Genomic DNA, 16387 nt, shown 5'->3' with positions numbered 1-16387 from the left:
TGATTAGTAGAGAAAATTACTGTTACGCTTATAACTTTTAGATGTTCTATAATTATAAATAAACAAAATGTTGTAAGTGAAGTAGAGGATACCTATGTTAAATACTTATATACACACTTTGAACAAAAACCAGGCATGTCAATATTTTAAAAATTTAATATGATAAGTGAGTTTATTAAATTATCTAATCTTGGTTGGATAAACAAAGATACTTGCATGGGATTATGCATGTATAAACTGCTTCTTTATTTTGTTTTCATAAACTTCCTAGTAGAATAACCAGCCTCACACCAGCTTACTGATGGAAATGGAAGAAGAGATTTTATAGCAATTTCAGCAAGTTTGGGGTATTTATTTAAAATTTGTGAACCAAGTAAAGCAAGTGAGGCTGTAGTTTAAAAAGTCGTCTTCAATCCTTTAACAGTAGCCAGCTCCAATAATTTATTCCATAACCTTTTAGTTCAATTTAAATTATCTTTTGATGAAATATGTGAATTCTGGATTCATTAATTTTTTTATATGAGGATTTTTCAGCAAATGATAACTTTAGTGTTATTCCATCTGCTAGGAACTGAGTGCCCCCAGATTAATCCGTTGAAGCCCCAGCCTCTGATGTGACTGAATTTGGAGATGGGACCTTTAGGGATTTAATTAAGGTTAAATAAGGTCATACAGGTGGAGCCCTGATCCAATCGGATTAGTGCACTTGTTAGAATAAACACCAGAGAACTTGTTCTCTCTCATTGTGTCTCTGTATGCGCCAAGGAAAGGCCATGTTAGGACATAGTTGGCAAGCCAGGAAGAGAGCTCTCAGTGAAACTGAATCAGTTGGAACCTTGATCTTGGACTTCTATTCTCCAGAACTGTGAGAAAAGAAATTTCCATTGTTTAAGCCACCAGTCTATGGTATTTGTTAGGTAGCCCAAGGAGACTAAAGCAATCAAATTCATAGTGTTTGCGGATAACACTTTGCAGATGATAATATCGAGATCATTTCCTACTTATTGACAATTATTTTAAAATTAAAACTGTGATATAGCAATCTCCAAAAAAAACTTGTCCTTCAAAATTTCTAACTTTTAATTTTGTTCTTTGATCTTAGCTCCCCTTTGGAAAAATAATCGAATTATTTCTTGTCATAGAAATATAAAGATTACTAAATATATCCAAGATATCAGTCAATAAAGCAAGTCAGGCTTTCGTATTAATATGTTTAAATATTGGAACCAACCGTATTTCTTATCCTGAAGAAACACTTAAGAGTTTATTTTGCAGTTCAGACACTCTTGACACAGCTTCTTTCTTTAATACCATAATACTGTTTATGGTCAGTTTCCATACTATCATAACTGGTTGTGTGGGAAAAGAAAAAAGAATCCCTAATTTGTAGCATTTACTGGTTTGCTTGAAGTATGTATCACCATCATGGATAATTTCAATCTACCAACATGAATTTACTGAATACAGCATTCAGAAAACATGCTAACAGTCAGTTCTAATGAGCCAACTTTGGGTCTTACATAACTCAAAATTTATGCTGTGTCACCAGCGTTGTTTACTTCAGCTGACTTTCTTTTAATCAAGACTTTCTCAATGAGGGAAGCATTGCATTGATTTACATTCTCTCGCAAGCTCCTTAACTTAGGCAACTACTTCAGAATGTTTTCCTGATGCTGGCAGTTGCAACATCAGAACATTCCTTTATATAAAACATGAACTGTCAACCACATTTCTTGACAAAATAATTCTTCATAATTTTATAAAATTTAGAGCTACTTGTGTTTCTCAGCCATAAAGCTAAAAGAGAATTTTTAAAAATTAATTTATTTTAATTTTGGCTGTGTTGAGTCTTTGTTGCTGCGCGCGGGCTTTAGTTGCGGCGAGCAGGGGCCACTCTTTGTTGCAGTGCGCAGGCTTCTGATTGCGGTGTCTTCTCTTGTTGCAGAGCATGGGCTCTAGGCGCACGGGCTTCAGTAATTGTGGCACGTGTGCTCAGTAGTTGTGGCGCATGGGCTTAGTTGCTCCGCGGCATGTGGGATCTTTGCAGACCAGGGCTGGAACCTGTGTCTCCTGCATTGGCAGGCAGATTCTTAACCACTGTGCCACCAGGGAAGTCCCGCTAAAAGAGAATTTAAATCAGAGCAGAGATTTCTTTTTTCAAATCTTTATCATTTTCAGACTGCACATATACTAAAAGAACTGCTACAAAAAGCAATATCTGCACATTCATCAACGTACAGTGAAAGAATGCTTTGCCAGCTTTATTTATTCAGTGAGTTGGTTTTCCATATCATTAGGCAATTTTGGAAATCAACCAGCTATGATGGCATCAGAAAGTAGTACTTGAGTTACCGTTTTACCAAAATCACTGAACATTTCTAAGTAAATACCTCTAACATAGTCATTCACTAATGTCTTGTCAACTGTATATATATTTAATTCTTAGCAATCGCAAATGCCACTTCATATAAAACCCATGAAACACTAATGTTTATATGTAGAATATTGAACATATGCTTTTATTGACTTTTAATTCAATGCTTTTTCTTTCAAATGATTCTTTTGGTTTTAAATTTTAATCCTTTATGTTTTGTGTATACAGTAGTCCCTCTTTATCCGTGGGGGATACATTCCAAGACCCTCAGTGGATGCCTGAAACTGTGAATAATACTGACTCCTATATATACTATGTTTTTTTCTATACATACATATCTATGATAAAGTTTAATTTATAAATTAGGCACAGTAAGAGATTAACAGCAAAAACTAACAGTATCCTGTAATAAACGTTAGGTGAATGTGTTGTCTTTCTTTCTTTCAAAATATCTTATTGTACAAATGTATTGCTTTTCATCTTAACTAAGCACTTTTCATACACTGTGGTTGTAACTTTTGCAGTTTGAGGTGTAATAGCAAAACTATCACAAATTTCTTTTTCCTTCTTCACAATTTCATGGAAAGAAGATTTGTTTTTACTGTAGATCTTAGCAACTTCAGCATACAATTTTTTTCTTTCCTTATTAAGTTGAGAACTTTTCACTTAAAGGAAACATCTTACTCCTTCTCTTTGACATATCGCAATTACCAACATCATCACTCTTGCACTTTGAGGCCATTAATAAGTAAAATGATACTTGAACACAATTAATACCTCCACAGTCAATCTGATAACTGAGATGATATGGCTACTAAGTGACTAACAGGTGGGATATCCTGGAAAAGGTTGACTCACACCTTGGGCTGGATGGAGCAGGACTTCAAGCGATTTCATCATGCTACTCAGAACAGCATGCAATTTAAAACTTATAAATTGTTTATTTCTGGAATTTTTCATTTAGTGTTTTCAGACCATGGTTGACTGTGGGTAACTGAAACAGAGGAAAGCAATACTGTGGAAAAGGGTGGCAGGCCTACTACAAATGACTAATACATTTTGATGATTTCACGAATTCATTAGCTAAAACAGCCCCACAGATAATACACTATGGTTTCAGCACTTCACCATCAATTAGGGATAAATTCAATATATACACCAACATATTTTCAGGTAAATTTCATTGGAACTCTTTTTGCCTTATTTCTATGGAATCATTTCCACTGTCCACATTCAGATACTATTGCCACATTCAGCAAATTGTATCTTGTTAAAAAAAAAAAAAAAGTCTGGTGAAGCTTCTGCAGCCACATATAATTGGAGTTAAAGTAAATAATGAAAATTTTATTGCTCTGCTATAGAAAGTAATGTTATATGATAAATTATAAAACAGTCGATTAAAATTTAATGTGATTGTAAAAACAAATAGATAAAAATAAGTGCTTATATATTCTCTATCTATATCTATATAGATATATCTATATCTCTATATCTATATCTATATAATTTGGGGTTATATTTGGCAAAGTAACCATAACAGGTCACACAATGTAACTGAGTTCTACTGCATATGACTGTGGATAGGCTTGAGGCATGGGCAATTCACTATATGAATTGGAAAACAAAGTGGTTAAACCCTGTTTATTCAAAGACATGAGTCCACCAGTCATGTTCTTAGATCTTGCAACAATGTCTAACTGCTGTAGGTTTTTCTAAATGCCTCCTCTCAGTCTCTCCTCATCAACTGGTAAAAAATAGTTCATGAAAAGGCACCAATCTTTGGACCACACTGTGGGCAGCACTTTTGTAGAGAAGTCTCTCCTACAGGTCGATACAGTTCAGTACATTGGTTGGATCATAAGAAGATTGATGGTAAAGAACTGTTACGTCTAGTAAGACTTCATCATGCCCTACATACTGTGATAAGTGTTTTATATGGATTATCTAGTTTAATTCTCACACAACTCTTAAGAAGTTGATACCATTTCCATTCCCATTTTATAGGTGGAGAAACAGAAGCTTAGAAAGTTTAACTAACCAATTCCTATTTCATATTGTCTCTTCAGGTTAATTGAATGAGAGACAAAATGGGGTGCTACCTTGGCAGTAGAATTTGAAGGAATTCAAAAGACCTACTTGTCCACAAGTAATTCCGCATTGGCCCACCCTTCTTTCACACTGGCTTGAAATTGTAACTGATACAAGAGAAATGGTCTGTAGAAGGTTTAGGAGGGGCCTCCACATTTGCATGGCTGTGTGCAATGTTTATCAGTAGTTGCCCTACATTTCTGCTAGGAGAGGAGGATAATTACAAGTCTCCGGGTGGCAGATGATTCCAGGCTCAGGATGCCAGAGGTGGGTTAGGGTTTAGGGGTCAGAAGCAGATGGGAAGTAAGGAAACCTGATCTGACCTTCATCCTTACAAGGAGCCTCAGCTCCTTGAGAATTAATTCCCTTCATTCTTCCTCTTTTGTCTTTTGATACCTTCCCATTCTCTCCCCAGCCTCCATTTTCCACTGAAACAGAGTAGCTTTAGTAGTAAGGCTTCTGTTTGAATTCTATAATAATTCCAGATGTATAGGACAATAAAAGGTGACTCCATCCCCTAATCCTCTCTTGTGTTTTTCAGTAGGCTGAGTGACCTCTAAATGCCTGTCCTAGATAATTAAATAAACAGACCTACACTTTGTGTTAGCTCTACATTCATGGTGAATTGGCAGTAACTAATTTTAAAATTAAATATAAACTAATTGTGACCACTACCCCAATTCCTGATTCATCAACACTGCCACTGTGCCTTCATAATACAATGTTATTAGCCTGTGTGTGTGCATGTGTGTGTGCACATGTCTATGTGTTTGTTTCTACAGTTTCTGCCTCAGAATTCTAGAACCAAAGAATCTTCACAAGTACTTACACTCTAGGTACTTTCTAGAAAAACCCTTCTAAAACAAATCTAATTGTGTCATATTCCTGCTGAAAATCTGAGTAGTTTCTTACCACCATAAAAATGAAATCCAAAACCCTTAACAAGGATGTTAAGGTTCTTCCAGATCTCACCCCTGCTTGTCCTATCTTTCCTTACCTTGCACACTCTTAAGTAAACTGAAAGCCTTGCTGTTGTTTCAAAACTTTGTTCCCTCTTTAGCTGGTCTCTATCCCATCTCCCTCTTTACCTGTGCAACTTCAACTCCTCCTTTAAGTTTCATCCTAGATGTTATTTCCCTTTGGGCAAAATCTCCCTTGGCATGACTTCTTTGCCCCTTCTCTATGCTTCTGTAGCCTGTCTTCCTTTTATTTCAGGGATTGCAGCTCTGTGGCTATTGCGTATTCAGCGGCCAGACTGTCCCACCCCTGTAATTGCCTTGATGGCAAGGGCCTTGCCTCTACTTTTGAGCAATATATCAAAGCAATAAGCAAATGCTTAACTCATACAAGACTCTTAGTGAATGAGCGTTGAATGAATAAAGCTAGTCTCAATTATTATTGAAAAAGCTGCCATTACCTCCAAAATATTTCTCATAATTGGCATCACTTGACTTACGTTATATTATCCTACATTTCTTCAACCTTTGTAAATACAGTTAGCATTTTAATATATGTAATGTTGTGCTTGTTTACATATGTTTCTGAAAATATTGTTTTTATTATGCTTTTCTTCTGTCCCTGGTTATATGGTAAACTTTGGATTATTTTTAAAGAATTATAGTTTTATTATCAGGTATACACAATCACTTGAATTCATTACACAAATCAAATTGCTTTACTCTCTAGACTAATTATTTTAACTAAATGTAAATAGGATTTTCTAAAATGTTTTTGTATAATTTTTTAAATGAATACTATTGCATTTCTTTTTTTTTTTTTTACTGTCAATTAGCTTTTAAATTATTTTAACTGATAATAATGCAAAATAACACTCCTGAAGCTCCTGTCAAGTTGTAATAGGTAGAATTAGAAATAATATTCCCTTGTTGTTAATATCAGAATTTATTGAGTGGAAGAAATCTTATTATTATAAGTTTGGCTTGTGAAATTTCATAGGACTAGAACAATGCTTTTGTGGGAAGTGAAGAACAATCTTGAGAAAGAATTGTTGTATAAAAATGTTGAGGGCGGGCTTCCCTGGTGGCGCAGTGGTTGACAGTCCGCCTGCCGATGCAGGGGACACGGGTTCGTGCCCCGGTCCGGGAAAATCCCACATGCTGCGGAGTGGCTGGGCCCGTGAGCCATGGCCGCTGAGCCTGCACGTCCGGAGCCTGTGCTCCGCAACGGGAGAGGCCACAAAAGTGAGAGGCCCACATACCGCAAAAAAAAAAAAAAAAAAAATGTTGAGGGGGTTAGGAAATAAGTAGTCTTGTATATTTGTGAGGAATACTTAAGACATGTAGCTTCCTGTTAAATGTTCACCCCATTTATTCACATTATGCAGTTTCATATCCAGACCCCAGATAGAAAATGAACTCAAAATTGGGAGACAGATGTAGCAGCAGAAGCTGCTAGAGGCTGTGAATGTGCCTCAGAAGAGTTCAGCCCTGCCTGAGGCTGGTCAGCACCCAGCACAGCAGGATTCACTCCAGACACTTGGGGTGAGCAGATGCCTGCAGGTCATCTCTGCTGGAGCACAGTCTACACCACCACCACCACTACCACCACCACCCTATCACCATCAACAGGGGAAGAAGAAACCTCTATCAGGTATCAAGAGAGCTGCTGGCTCTCTGTTCCCAAGTGTGCTTCACAGAGAATTCACCAAAACAATATCCTTGTAAAAAATCCCAATACTATAACGAAAGAGCGCAAATCTTTCAAAATCCTCAAATATATACATTTGACAAGTGGTACGTAGAAGAAATGATTAAAATATATACAAACCAGGAGCTGCTTTATGATTGTTTTTCTGTGACTTTTGATTTGTTATCACTCCCTTATACCTCGCCTGTGATAGATTTAAGATCTCATACAAAACTTTAGCAATTAACACTTCAAGATATATTCACTGACTAATCCAGCGAATCCTAGTTAAATATTTTCTCTGGCACATCTCAGTTGTCCCTGATTTTATAACCTCTTGGATCTAACACCAACTCTAATTTCTGGAAGGGAGTCATCTATGGTGAGGGGGGAAGGGCTTTGACCAATGGCAAAGGGGATTTGGGGCTTCACTCCACTAAACCATATGACTTCAAGTTGTCTATATTCATAGACAAGGGTTTACTCTGTGATGCGCTCCTCTGTGTTGGTTGCAAAAGGGCAGGAGGTCATACTTCCTCTGCTTCCAGCACTGACACGTGATACTTGCTTTTATAAACTTAATGATTTTTATAAAAAATGCAAATAAACACTAGGGAAGACATTTCATACACTTTTTAAAATTGTGGGTTTCTTGTTCAGACTATATGCACACATAAAAGTCTCACATAATATTAAACCTTGGGGAGAAACACACTTCAAGCCTAACAATGTCAAAAAGTAATTATTTCCTTCAAGTTATGTCATCTTGACTTCAAATATACAATCATAGGCAGAATTTCTTGAAAGCCTAACTGGTTTTATTTTTACCCTCCTTTTCAACATGACATGAACTATAGCTCTCATCTTCAAACCGCTATAGATGTAGTTGTGATATAAATGTGAATAAATCCAAACAAACTAGTTCTAACCTTTTTGACCAGACTGAGGATATAGAAAGATAAATGAGTGGGCTTTATTTTTCTTTTAATCAGTTTGATTGGCCATCATGTTCAGTGACGGTGAGTAGAGGACTTGTCCCCCAAAATACTCAGGTCATTTACCACCAGAGGGCAGAGCTGAATGACCTCATTAAGTAATAGCCTTACAACACTTTGAGGATCTCCTGTAGTCCTTAGGCTAAGAGTTCCTAGGGTGGAATTTTGCCCATATCCCCATCTCCTGCTAACTCCTCTCTGTGCTCCCATGAACAGACACTCTAAATTCTTTGAATGAGCCTTGCTCTTTCCTATATGTTAGATAATCTATCAGGAATTTTCTTTACCAATCCCTCCTCCTGTCTGGACCTGACTAATGCCTACTCATCCTTTGAGTCTCAGCCCAGACATCACTTTCTTAGGAAAACCATTCCTAATCACACCTTTCTTCACCCATACTCACATACATACACACAAGACTAAGTTAGACCCAAACCCCTCCTTCCCATAGTTTTGGTCACTTCTCCTTCTTTACCTCCACAGTGTTTGAAATTCTTGTTTAAAGTCTGTTTTCCCACAAGTCTCTAACACTAGGGGGAAGAGAATAATATTTCTCATTCTGAACTGAACCCTGAGCATAGCAGAGCATCTGGTACATAGTAGGTGCTAGGTAAATGCAGAAGGAAGGAAAGAAGGGAGGGAAAAGAGAAAAGAAAGGTCCATACAAAATATTAAAATTTATATTCTAGCAGATTTAGAAGAAGCATATAGATATTCTCTGGTCTGGCTGGTTAGACTACAACTTACATCAAAATTCCTTTAGTTCTGGATCATATTAAGTCAACTTACCTTCTGTATTTGATCTGTTGAAAATGTAGCTCCTGTGTGGTTCACTGGGAAGATTCTGGAATGAAATTATACCAATTAGCTCAGCTAAGTGGAGGACACATTTATCTAAATTGGTCTCAGGTAACAAGGAGAGGAATGAGCTATGGTCTGTCATATGTGTTTGGCCCAGCTCTCTGCTCTGTGAGAAGCAAGTGATAAAACACTTTCTCTGGCAGAGACTGAATGGTTGTGTTCCAGAAACTGCAGGGCTACATGCAGGGCTACCTCTACCTACTCTGTGGGTAGAAGAATATATCCACTCCTTGACCAAGGCACTCTTAATGTTCTCCAAAGCTTGACTAGAATTTAGGCAAATTTCTTCCTTACTTTGGGCCCCAAGAATTCCCTTTTCTTAGAGTATTTACTTTTTTTTTTAACATCTTTATTGGATTATAATTGCTTTACAATGGTGTGTTAGTTTCTGCTTTATAACAAAGTGAATCAGTTATATATATACATATGTTCCCATATCTCTTCCCTCTTGCGTGTCCCTCCCTCCCACCTTCCCTATCCCACCCCTCTAGGTGGTCACAAAGCACCGAGCTGATCTCCCTGTGCTATGCGGCTGCTTCCCACTAGCTATCTATTTTACATTTGGTAGTGTATATATGTCCATGCCATTCTCTCACTTTGTCACAGCTTTTTACTTTTAAAGGCATGCCAGTGTCAATTCTTTCTCTGCCCCTTTGAAATGTAAAATTTCTCCCAGCCTCTTGCTAGCTTTACAACAGAGAAATTTTTTTCTCAGGCGCCTGGGAGCCATCCCTTTAAAATATGATCGTAAAAAGAGTGATAGCAGACCCCTATTGCCCAGTTTCTGTGGGAAGGTGGGAGCCTAATTTAGATAAATGCCAATTATCAAACACAGATGGTTTAATCACATTGACCAAGCTCCACTCAGTGTCAGCCAGCACTTCCTCACTAGCTTATCCTAGCACTTCCACCTTTTGTTTCAGCAGAATTGAGTTCAGTATCTTTGGCCTATTGAAATAGTCTTGAATAAAGTCTTCTTTGCCTCTTTAACACTGTCTGGTGCAATTTTTCTTTGACCCCCTCTTGGGAAAGAATCATAGCCACTCACATGAGGTTGGGCCTAGCTCTTACCTACACTTGAATTAAACTGGAGATATATCCCTCATGGCAGATGTGAATGTTCTAGAAAGTGAACAAACTTAAAAAATTTGAACCTACAACTGAAATGTCAGTGAACTGCCGTTTAGTGAGCAGGAGAATTATTTTTATTTTGGGGAGTCAGATTGTTTTCTTTTAATGCTGTTATTTTGAAATAACATTAGGAAAAAAAAAAGCATCATTTCTAAGAGATGCAAATTTGAACAATGTCCAGGAACAAAATCTGTGATTGTCATGTTTCTAAGCTAAATCAATTTTCTACGCTATATAATGCAGCTCGTATAATGGTTTTGACTGCAACCTTGATACCTTGCCTAGCTCTTATTGAGTACCCTGGGTACCTGGGTTTTATTTTCTTCAGGTTTGGAGAACAACCGATGGGCTTTGTGGTCTAGTTGTAAAGAGCAATGGGCTTGGGAGCCAGACTGCCTGGATCTGTAACCAGGATCCACCAGGACTCAGCTATTTGCCGAACATCTGACTCAGTAAAAATGAGTAGTACAGAATCTGGTGACTAGTAAATGCTCAATAAACGTTAGTTCTTGTAATTGTTACTGTCATCATCTTCATCATCACTTTCACTACTGTGAAAAACAAACAAGACCTTTTGATTCTATAATTTTCTATTCTCCACAAAAATTTAAAAAAGTCATTGATGGATAGCAATGTTGGCTTAAAATAGACTTTAAATCTTGTTGAATTGCTTCATTCATGCAAAACTCATAGCTCTATTTGTGAGACTTTTGTCTTTCTCTCTCCCCACCCCAATCCCTGCATTTTTTAGTGATGGCTGGGCAGACAGAGATGAAGTCATTGAAGGTTATGAGGTGGAAGCCAACGGGGGAATCACGATAAAGCTGCAGTCTCCAGAAGTCAGGTCCTTTGATGATTATTTCCTGAAACTGAGGCTGGACACTAATACACGGAATCCCTGGTTCCCTGAGTTCTGGCAACATCGGTTCCAGTGCCGCCTACCAGGACACATTCTGGAAAATCCCAACTTTAAAAGAATCTGCACAGGTAACTCATGTTTACAACATCACAACTCAGATTTTGGTCATCTCTTCCAGTTTGTTCAATAAGTATAGAAAGTGCCAAGGCTGGAGATACAAGAACTAAATTGCCAACTTAATTTATAAAATAGCTAAAATGAGGAGGGAGTGTGTATCGTCCCAAGGATTCATGTTTCTATATTCTGGAAACATGGAGACTGCTTTGGTCTCTGGTGGGACAAGTTATAAGAAAAGATAAATAAAGGAAACTGAGAATTCAGGTATTTAGTATTCAGGCCAGAGGGAAGAGATTGTATTGTATTGCAGGCATGCTTAGGAGATGCTAACCACAGACATAAGTAAGCAGCACTGGTTTGATCCCTTTTTCTTCTTTAGGACTTGCTTTGATATAAAAGTCAGCAGAAGATAAGATGTCACCTAGGGGCACACCACCAACGTGGGTGTATATGGGCACAAGTGACAAGAAGGGACAGATACTTCCCATGCACTACTCACTAGAGGCATGCCAAAGAAGGGTGGCGCATTGTTAGAGGTCTTTCAGGGCTTGATGAACTCCACAGGATGTCTCCCTTCTCCCTGCCACCAGGAACTACCAGAGCATTAAAGACTCTATCCATGACCAAATTTGTATTGTAGCACAGTGATGTGACACATATTTCCTATAACTAGACTGAGAAGATTTTATTTAGAAATGTCTAGAACCCATTCATTCACATAGCACATACAAAGCACTGAATATAGCACCCCCCCCAAAAAGAAGGACAGAAAGGTATAATTCATGACTCTTGACCTAGAGAAACTTGTGGTCTCTTTGGGCAAATCAAAACAGATAATATGCATGATATAGATAAATAACAACTAAAGACAATGAGTTTTTATTAGACAGGGTAAGAATAATGACAAAAACTATTTCTACTTTTAATAACATTCACATTTTGATATTAGAAAATTATTTTAAAATACTGAAATATTTAAATGCAGTGATTTGTGTCTAACTTGATAAAATTCAGCAGAATTCACTGGGAAACTGCTTGGTGGGAATCTATTTTCAATCAATCAAGGTTTTTAGAAATTCTTTGCTATGGCTTCTTGGGAGGCTAAGAGCTAGGAGAAGAGGAAAAGAGTTGCTGAACAGCTAACCACCTCTGTCACATATCTCTACTGACTTCTCTCTTCTCTCAAATAATAGACCAATAGAAGTTAAGAATTCTAGTGGACCAATAAGCCACCTAGTGCATTCTCCTTATTTGGAAAATGAAGACATTGAGGATAAAGGGGCAACATTTCCTTAGGTTCATTTAGTTAATGGCAGCAATGGAATTAGAACACTCACCTCCTAAATACCACAGTGCTTGACTACTTTGGACTTAGAATTTAGTAATAGATTGTCTTTTATTGTTTTCTAATGAATGTTGTTTTCTTAAACTGTAAGATCTTTGAAGATAGGGAGTTCTTATAACCCTCATAGAACCTGTACACCACTGATCTCTGGAATCTCAGTCATTTCTTACTAATGTATTGATCAGTTAATTTATGTTGTTGTCAACGAGTTTTACTTTATTTAAGGAAAACTTAGGACTATTATTTTTCTAAATGAAATATATTTCACTGATTCCACGTTCAACAAAATTTATTAAGCACCTAGTATATGCAAGGCTTTATTCTAGGAGATGGAAATACAGCAGAAAACAAAAGAGATAAACAACTATTTCAATAACCTTACATTTCAGTGCAGGGAAATAAATAGAACAAAAATAAATTAAGCAAAATATATTCTCATTTAAGTGATCATAAGAGCATGTTAAAAGAGAATGGCCAGAGAAAGCCTCACTGAGATGGAGACATTTGATTAAAGATGTGAGAGTGAGCCATGCAAACACCTGGGAAGGGCATTCCAAGCAGAGGAATAGCAAATAAAAAGATGCACCGGCATGCCCGGCTTAGTGGGAGAACAGTAAGGAGCTCAGACTGCCTGAAGCCAGTGAGTACGTTGAATAGCAGGTGGTAAGTCAGAGAGGCACACAGGGGAACAGGTCCTGCAGGACTTAACTGTCCCTTGTGAAAACTTTGGCTTTGTTCTGAGAGAGACGGAAAGCCACTGGGAAGTTCGAGCACAGTAGAGACAGGATCAGCCTTACTTTTTCTGAACAGAATTACTCTTGCTGCAGTTTTTAAGTTTTGACAAAAGGGGGAAAGTCAGAAGAAGGAAGCAGAGCAGTTAGGAGGTTGCTGTAATAATGTAGGTGAGAGTGTGGTGGATTGGGCCATGGTTTTGGCAAGCAAGATGGAGAGAGCTGCTTGAATTCTGAGGATATTTTGAATGAGAGCTGAGGGGATTTGCTGATAGAATTGTGAAAAATGACTCTGGTCTGAGCAACTGAAAAGAAGGTGTCACCATTGACTCAGATGAGGAAGACTCCAGGAAAAGCAGGTTAGGGAAAGAGCTAAATTTCAGATGAGTTAAGCTTGAGATGCCTGTTAATGATACAACTGTATATGTCACTTTGATACTGTGTTTCATTAGTAGAGTTCAGAATATTACTTTTTAAACATGTTTTGATGTCTTTATTTAAGGATTTCCAGGAAAATATCTTGAGACCTGAGCTTTCAAAACAAAAGTTAGAATTCTGCAGCCATGTACAATAATACTTTGGGTTTTCATTTGTCACAGTATATGCAAATGTCAAGGTTAAAATCTAAACTTGGTTAACATTCATAGCAGGAAAAAAAGATTGGCACACTCATGAATTGTTCTTATATTATGCTTGACTCTCAAAGCTATTTTTAAGAGCTTCTTATTTGATTATAAAATTTGATAAACATGTTTTTATTTGCATTTCATTCTGGAGTCAAGTTCAGCAAATATTTCCCTTTGTTCTTAGTTCTATGGAAGACAGAAGGCTTATTTAACTTCTCTACTTGGAACTAATTCATAAAAGTTGTTCATCTTTTCTGCTGCAAAAATCCTAGCATTTTATGTCTGTGTGTATACATTCATGTAAACTTACTCTTCAGTTTTAATCTGTGTAGGGAATTGGCTTCAATTTTATTTCAGGTCAACATAAAATTTCACTTCATGTATCATTCTTATCTACTTGATATTCTTGAATATTAAATGAATTCCGTAGTCTTCTAATGAATATGCAGACACACTTATGAAAATTAATGTAAAGAAATAGAAGTAACCTTTCCATACTATTCATAGCTACACTTTCTGAAATTTATTTTTACCTCTTCTAATTGGGTCATTTTGGTGTTTTGCAAAGTTTTGATATTGCCGTTAGTTTCCATAGAAACCTTTATTGAGCTTAATTTCAGATGTCACTATTTAAATAAAGAGTTTACATGCTCTGGATTGTCAGTTTGAATATTAAGGCTCCTGAGCTCAGGCTGAATAATTTTGGAATCACTGTGGCTAATTAAAAAGTACTTCATGCAAAGTCTACATCACTGCTTAATTAGTTGAGTATATCAAGGGACTGGAGATGTGTTGGAAAAGCACTAACTAAAACATCAAAGTCTAACTTGTAAAAAATTAATCATTGTGAGATTGATTGATTCAAGATGGCAGAGTAGAAGGACGTGCTCTCACTCCCTCTTGTGAGAGCACCAGAATCACAACTAACTGCTGAGCAGTCATCAACAGGAAGACACTGGAACTAACAAAAAAGATACCCTACATCCAAAGACAAAGGAGAAGCCACAATTAGATGATAGGATGGGTGCAATCACAATGAGATCAAATCCCATAGCTGCTGGGTGGGTGACTCACGAACTGGAGAACACTTATACCACAGAAGTCCACAAACTGGAGTGAAGGTTCTGAGCCCCACATCAGGCTTCCCAATGTGGGGGTCCAGCAACAAGAGGAGGAATTCCTAGAGAATCAGACTGTGAAGGCTAGTGGGATTTGATTGCAGGACTTCGACAGGACTGGGGAAAACTGAGACTCCACTCTTGGAGGGCACACACCAATTAGTGTGCACATCAGGACCCAGGGGAAGGAGCAGTGACCCCATAGGAGACTGAACCAGACCTACCTGCTAGTGTTGGAGGGTCTCCTGCAGAGGCGAAGGGCGGCTGTGTCTCACTGTGAGGACAAGAACACTGGCAGCAGAAGTTCTGGAAAGTACTCCTTGGTGTGAGCCCTCCCAGAGTCCGCCATTAGCCCCACAAAAGAGCCCAGGTAAGCTCCAGTGTTGGGTTGCCTCAGGCGAAACAACCAACAAGAAGGGAACCCAGCCCCACCCATCAGCAGACAATTGGATTAAAGTTTTACTGAGCTCTGCCCACCAGAGCAACAGCCAGCTCTACCCACCACCAGTCCCTCCCATTAGGAAACTTGCACAAGCCTCTTAGCCTCATCCACCAGAGGGCAGACAGCAGAAGCAAGAAGAACTACAATCCTGCAGCCTGTGGAACAAACACCACATTCACAGAAAGACAAGATGAAAAGGCAGAGGGCTATGTTCCAGATGAAGGAACAAGATAAAACCCCAGAAAAACAACTAAATGAAGTGAAGATAGGCAAAATTCCAGAAAAAGAATTCAGAATAATGATTGTGAAGATAACCCAGGACCTCGGAAAAAGAATGGAGGCAAAGACCGAGAAGATGCAAGAAATGCTTAACAACGACCTAGAAGAATTAAAGAACAAACAAACATAGATGAGTAATACAATAACTGAAATGAAAAATACACTAGAAGGAATCAATAGCAGAATAACTGAGGCAGAGGAATGGATAAGTGACCTGGAAGACAGAATGGTGGAATTAACTGCTGTGGAACAGAATAAAGAAAAAAGAATGAAAAGAAATGAAGACAGCCTAAGAGACCTCTGGGACAAAATTAAACACAAAAAACATTCGCATTACAGGGGTCCCAGAAGGAAAAGAGAGAGAGAAATTACCCGAGAAAATATTGGAAGAGATTATAATCGAAAACTTCCCTAACATGGGAAAGGCAATAGCCACCCAAGTCCAGGAAGTGCAGACAGTCCCATACAGGATAAACCCAAGGAGAAACTCACTGAGACACATAGTAATCAAATTGGCAAAAATTAAAGACAAAGAAAAATTATTGAAAGCAGCAAGGGAAAAACAACAAATAATATACAAGGGAACTCCCATAAGGTTAACAGCTTATTTCTCAGCAGAAACTCTACAAGCCACAAGGGAGTGGCATGATATATTTAAAGTGATGAAAGGGAAGAACCTACAACCAAGATTACTCTACCTGTCAAGGAGCTCTTTCAGATTCGATGGAGAAATCAAAAGTTTTACAGACAAGCAAAAGAGAATTCAGCACCACCA

The 16387-nt window shown here is 37.8% G+C and overlaps 2 protein-coding genes across 5 annotated transcripts in view; both read left to right on the top strand.

Moving 5' to 3' along the window:
- The window catches only part of UTRN (utrophin), a 1623662-nt gene extending 1620475 nt beyond the window's left edge, over window positions 1-3187 (top strand). The window contains exon 75 of the transcript XR_007470554.1: window positions 3177-3187. The gene's annotated coding sequence lies outside the window, so the exon portion shown is untranslated. The remainder of the gene's footprint in view (window positions 1-3176) is intronic.
- The window catches only part of GRM1 (glutamate metabotropic receptor 1), a 362985-nt gene that overhangs the window by 234117 nt on the left and 112481 nt on the right, over window positions 1-16387 (top strand). For all 4 annotated transcript variants that reach the window (XM_033405479.2, XM_049695377.1, XM_049695378.1 and 1 more), the window contains exon 4: window positions 10847-11082. In XM_033405479.2, coding sequence (XP_033261370.1) covers window positions 10847-11082 — 236 coding nt within the window. The remainder of the gene's footprint in view (window positions 1-10846; window positions 11083-16387) is intronic.

The sequence above is a fragment of the Orcinus orca genome, chromosome 12, assembly GCF_937001465.1.
Source record: "Orcinus orca chromosome 12, mOrcOrc1.1, whole genome shotgun sequence".
NCBI lineage: Eukaryota > Metazoa > Chordata > Mammalia > Artiodactyla > Delphinidae > Orcinus > Orcinus orca.
This window is presented reverse-complemented; position numbering and strand designations above follow the sequence as displayed.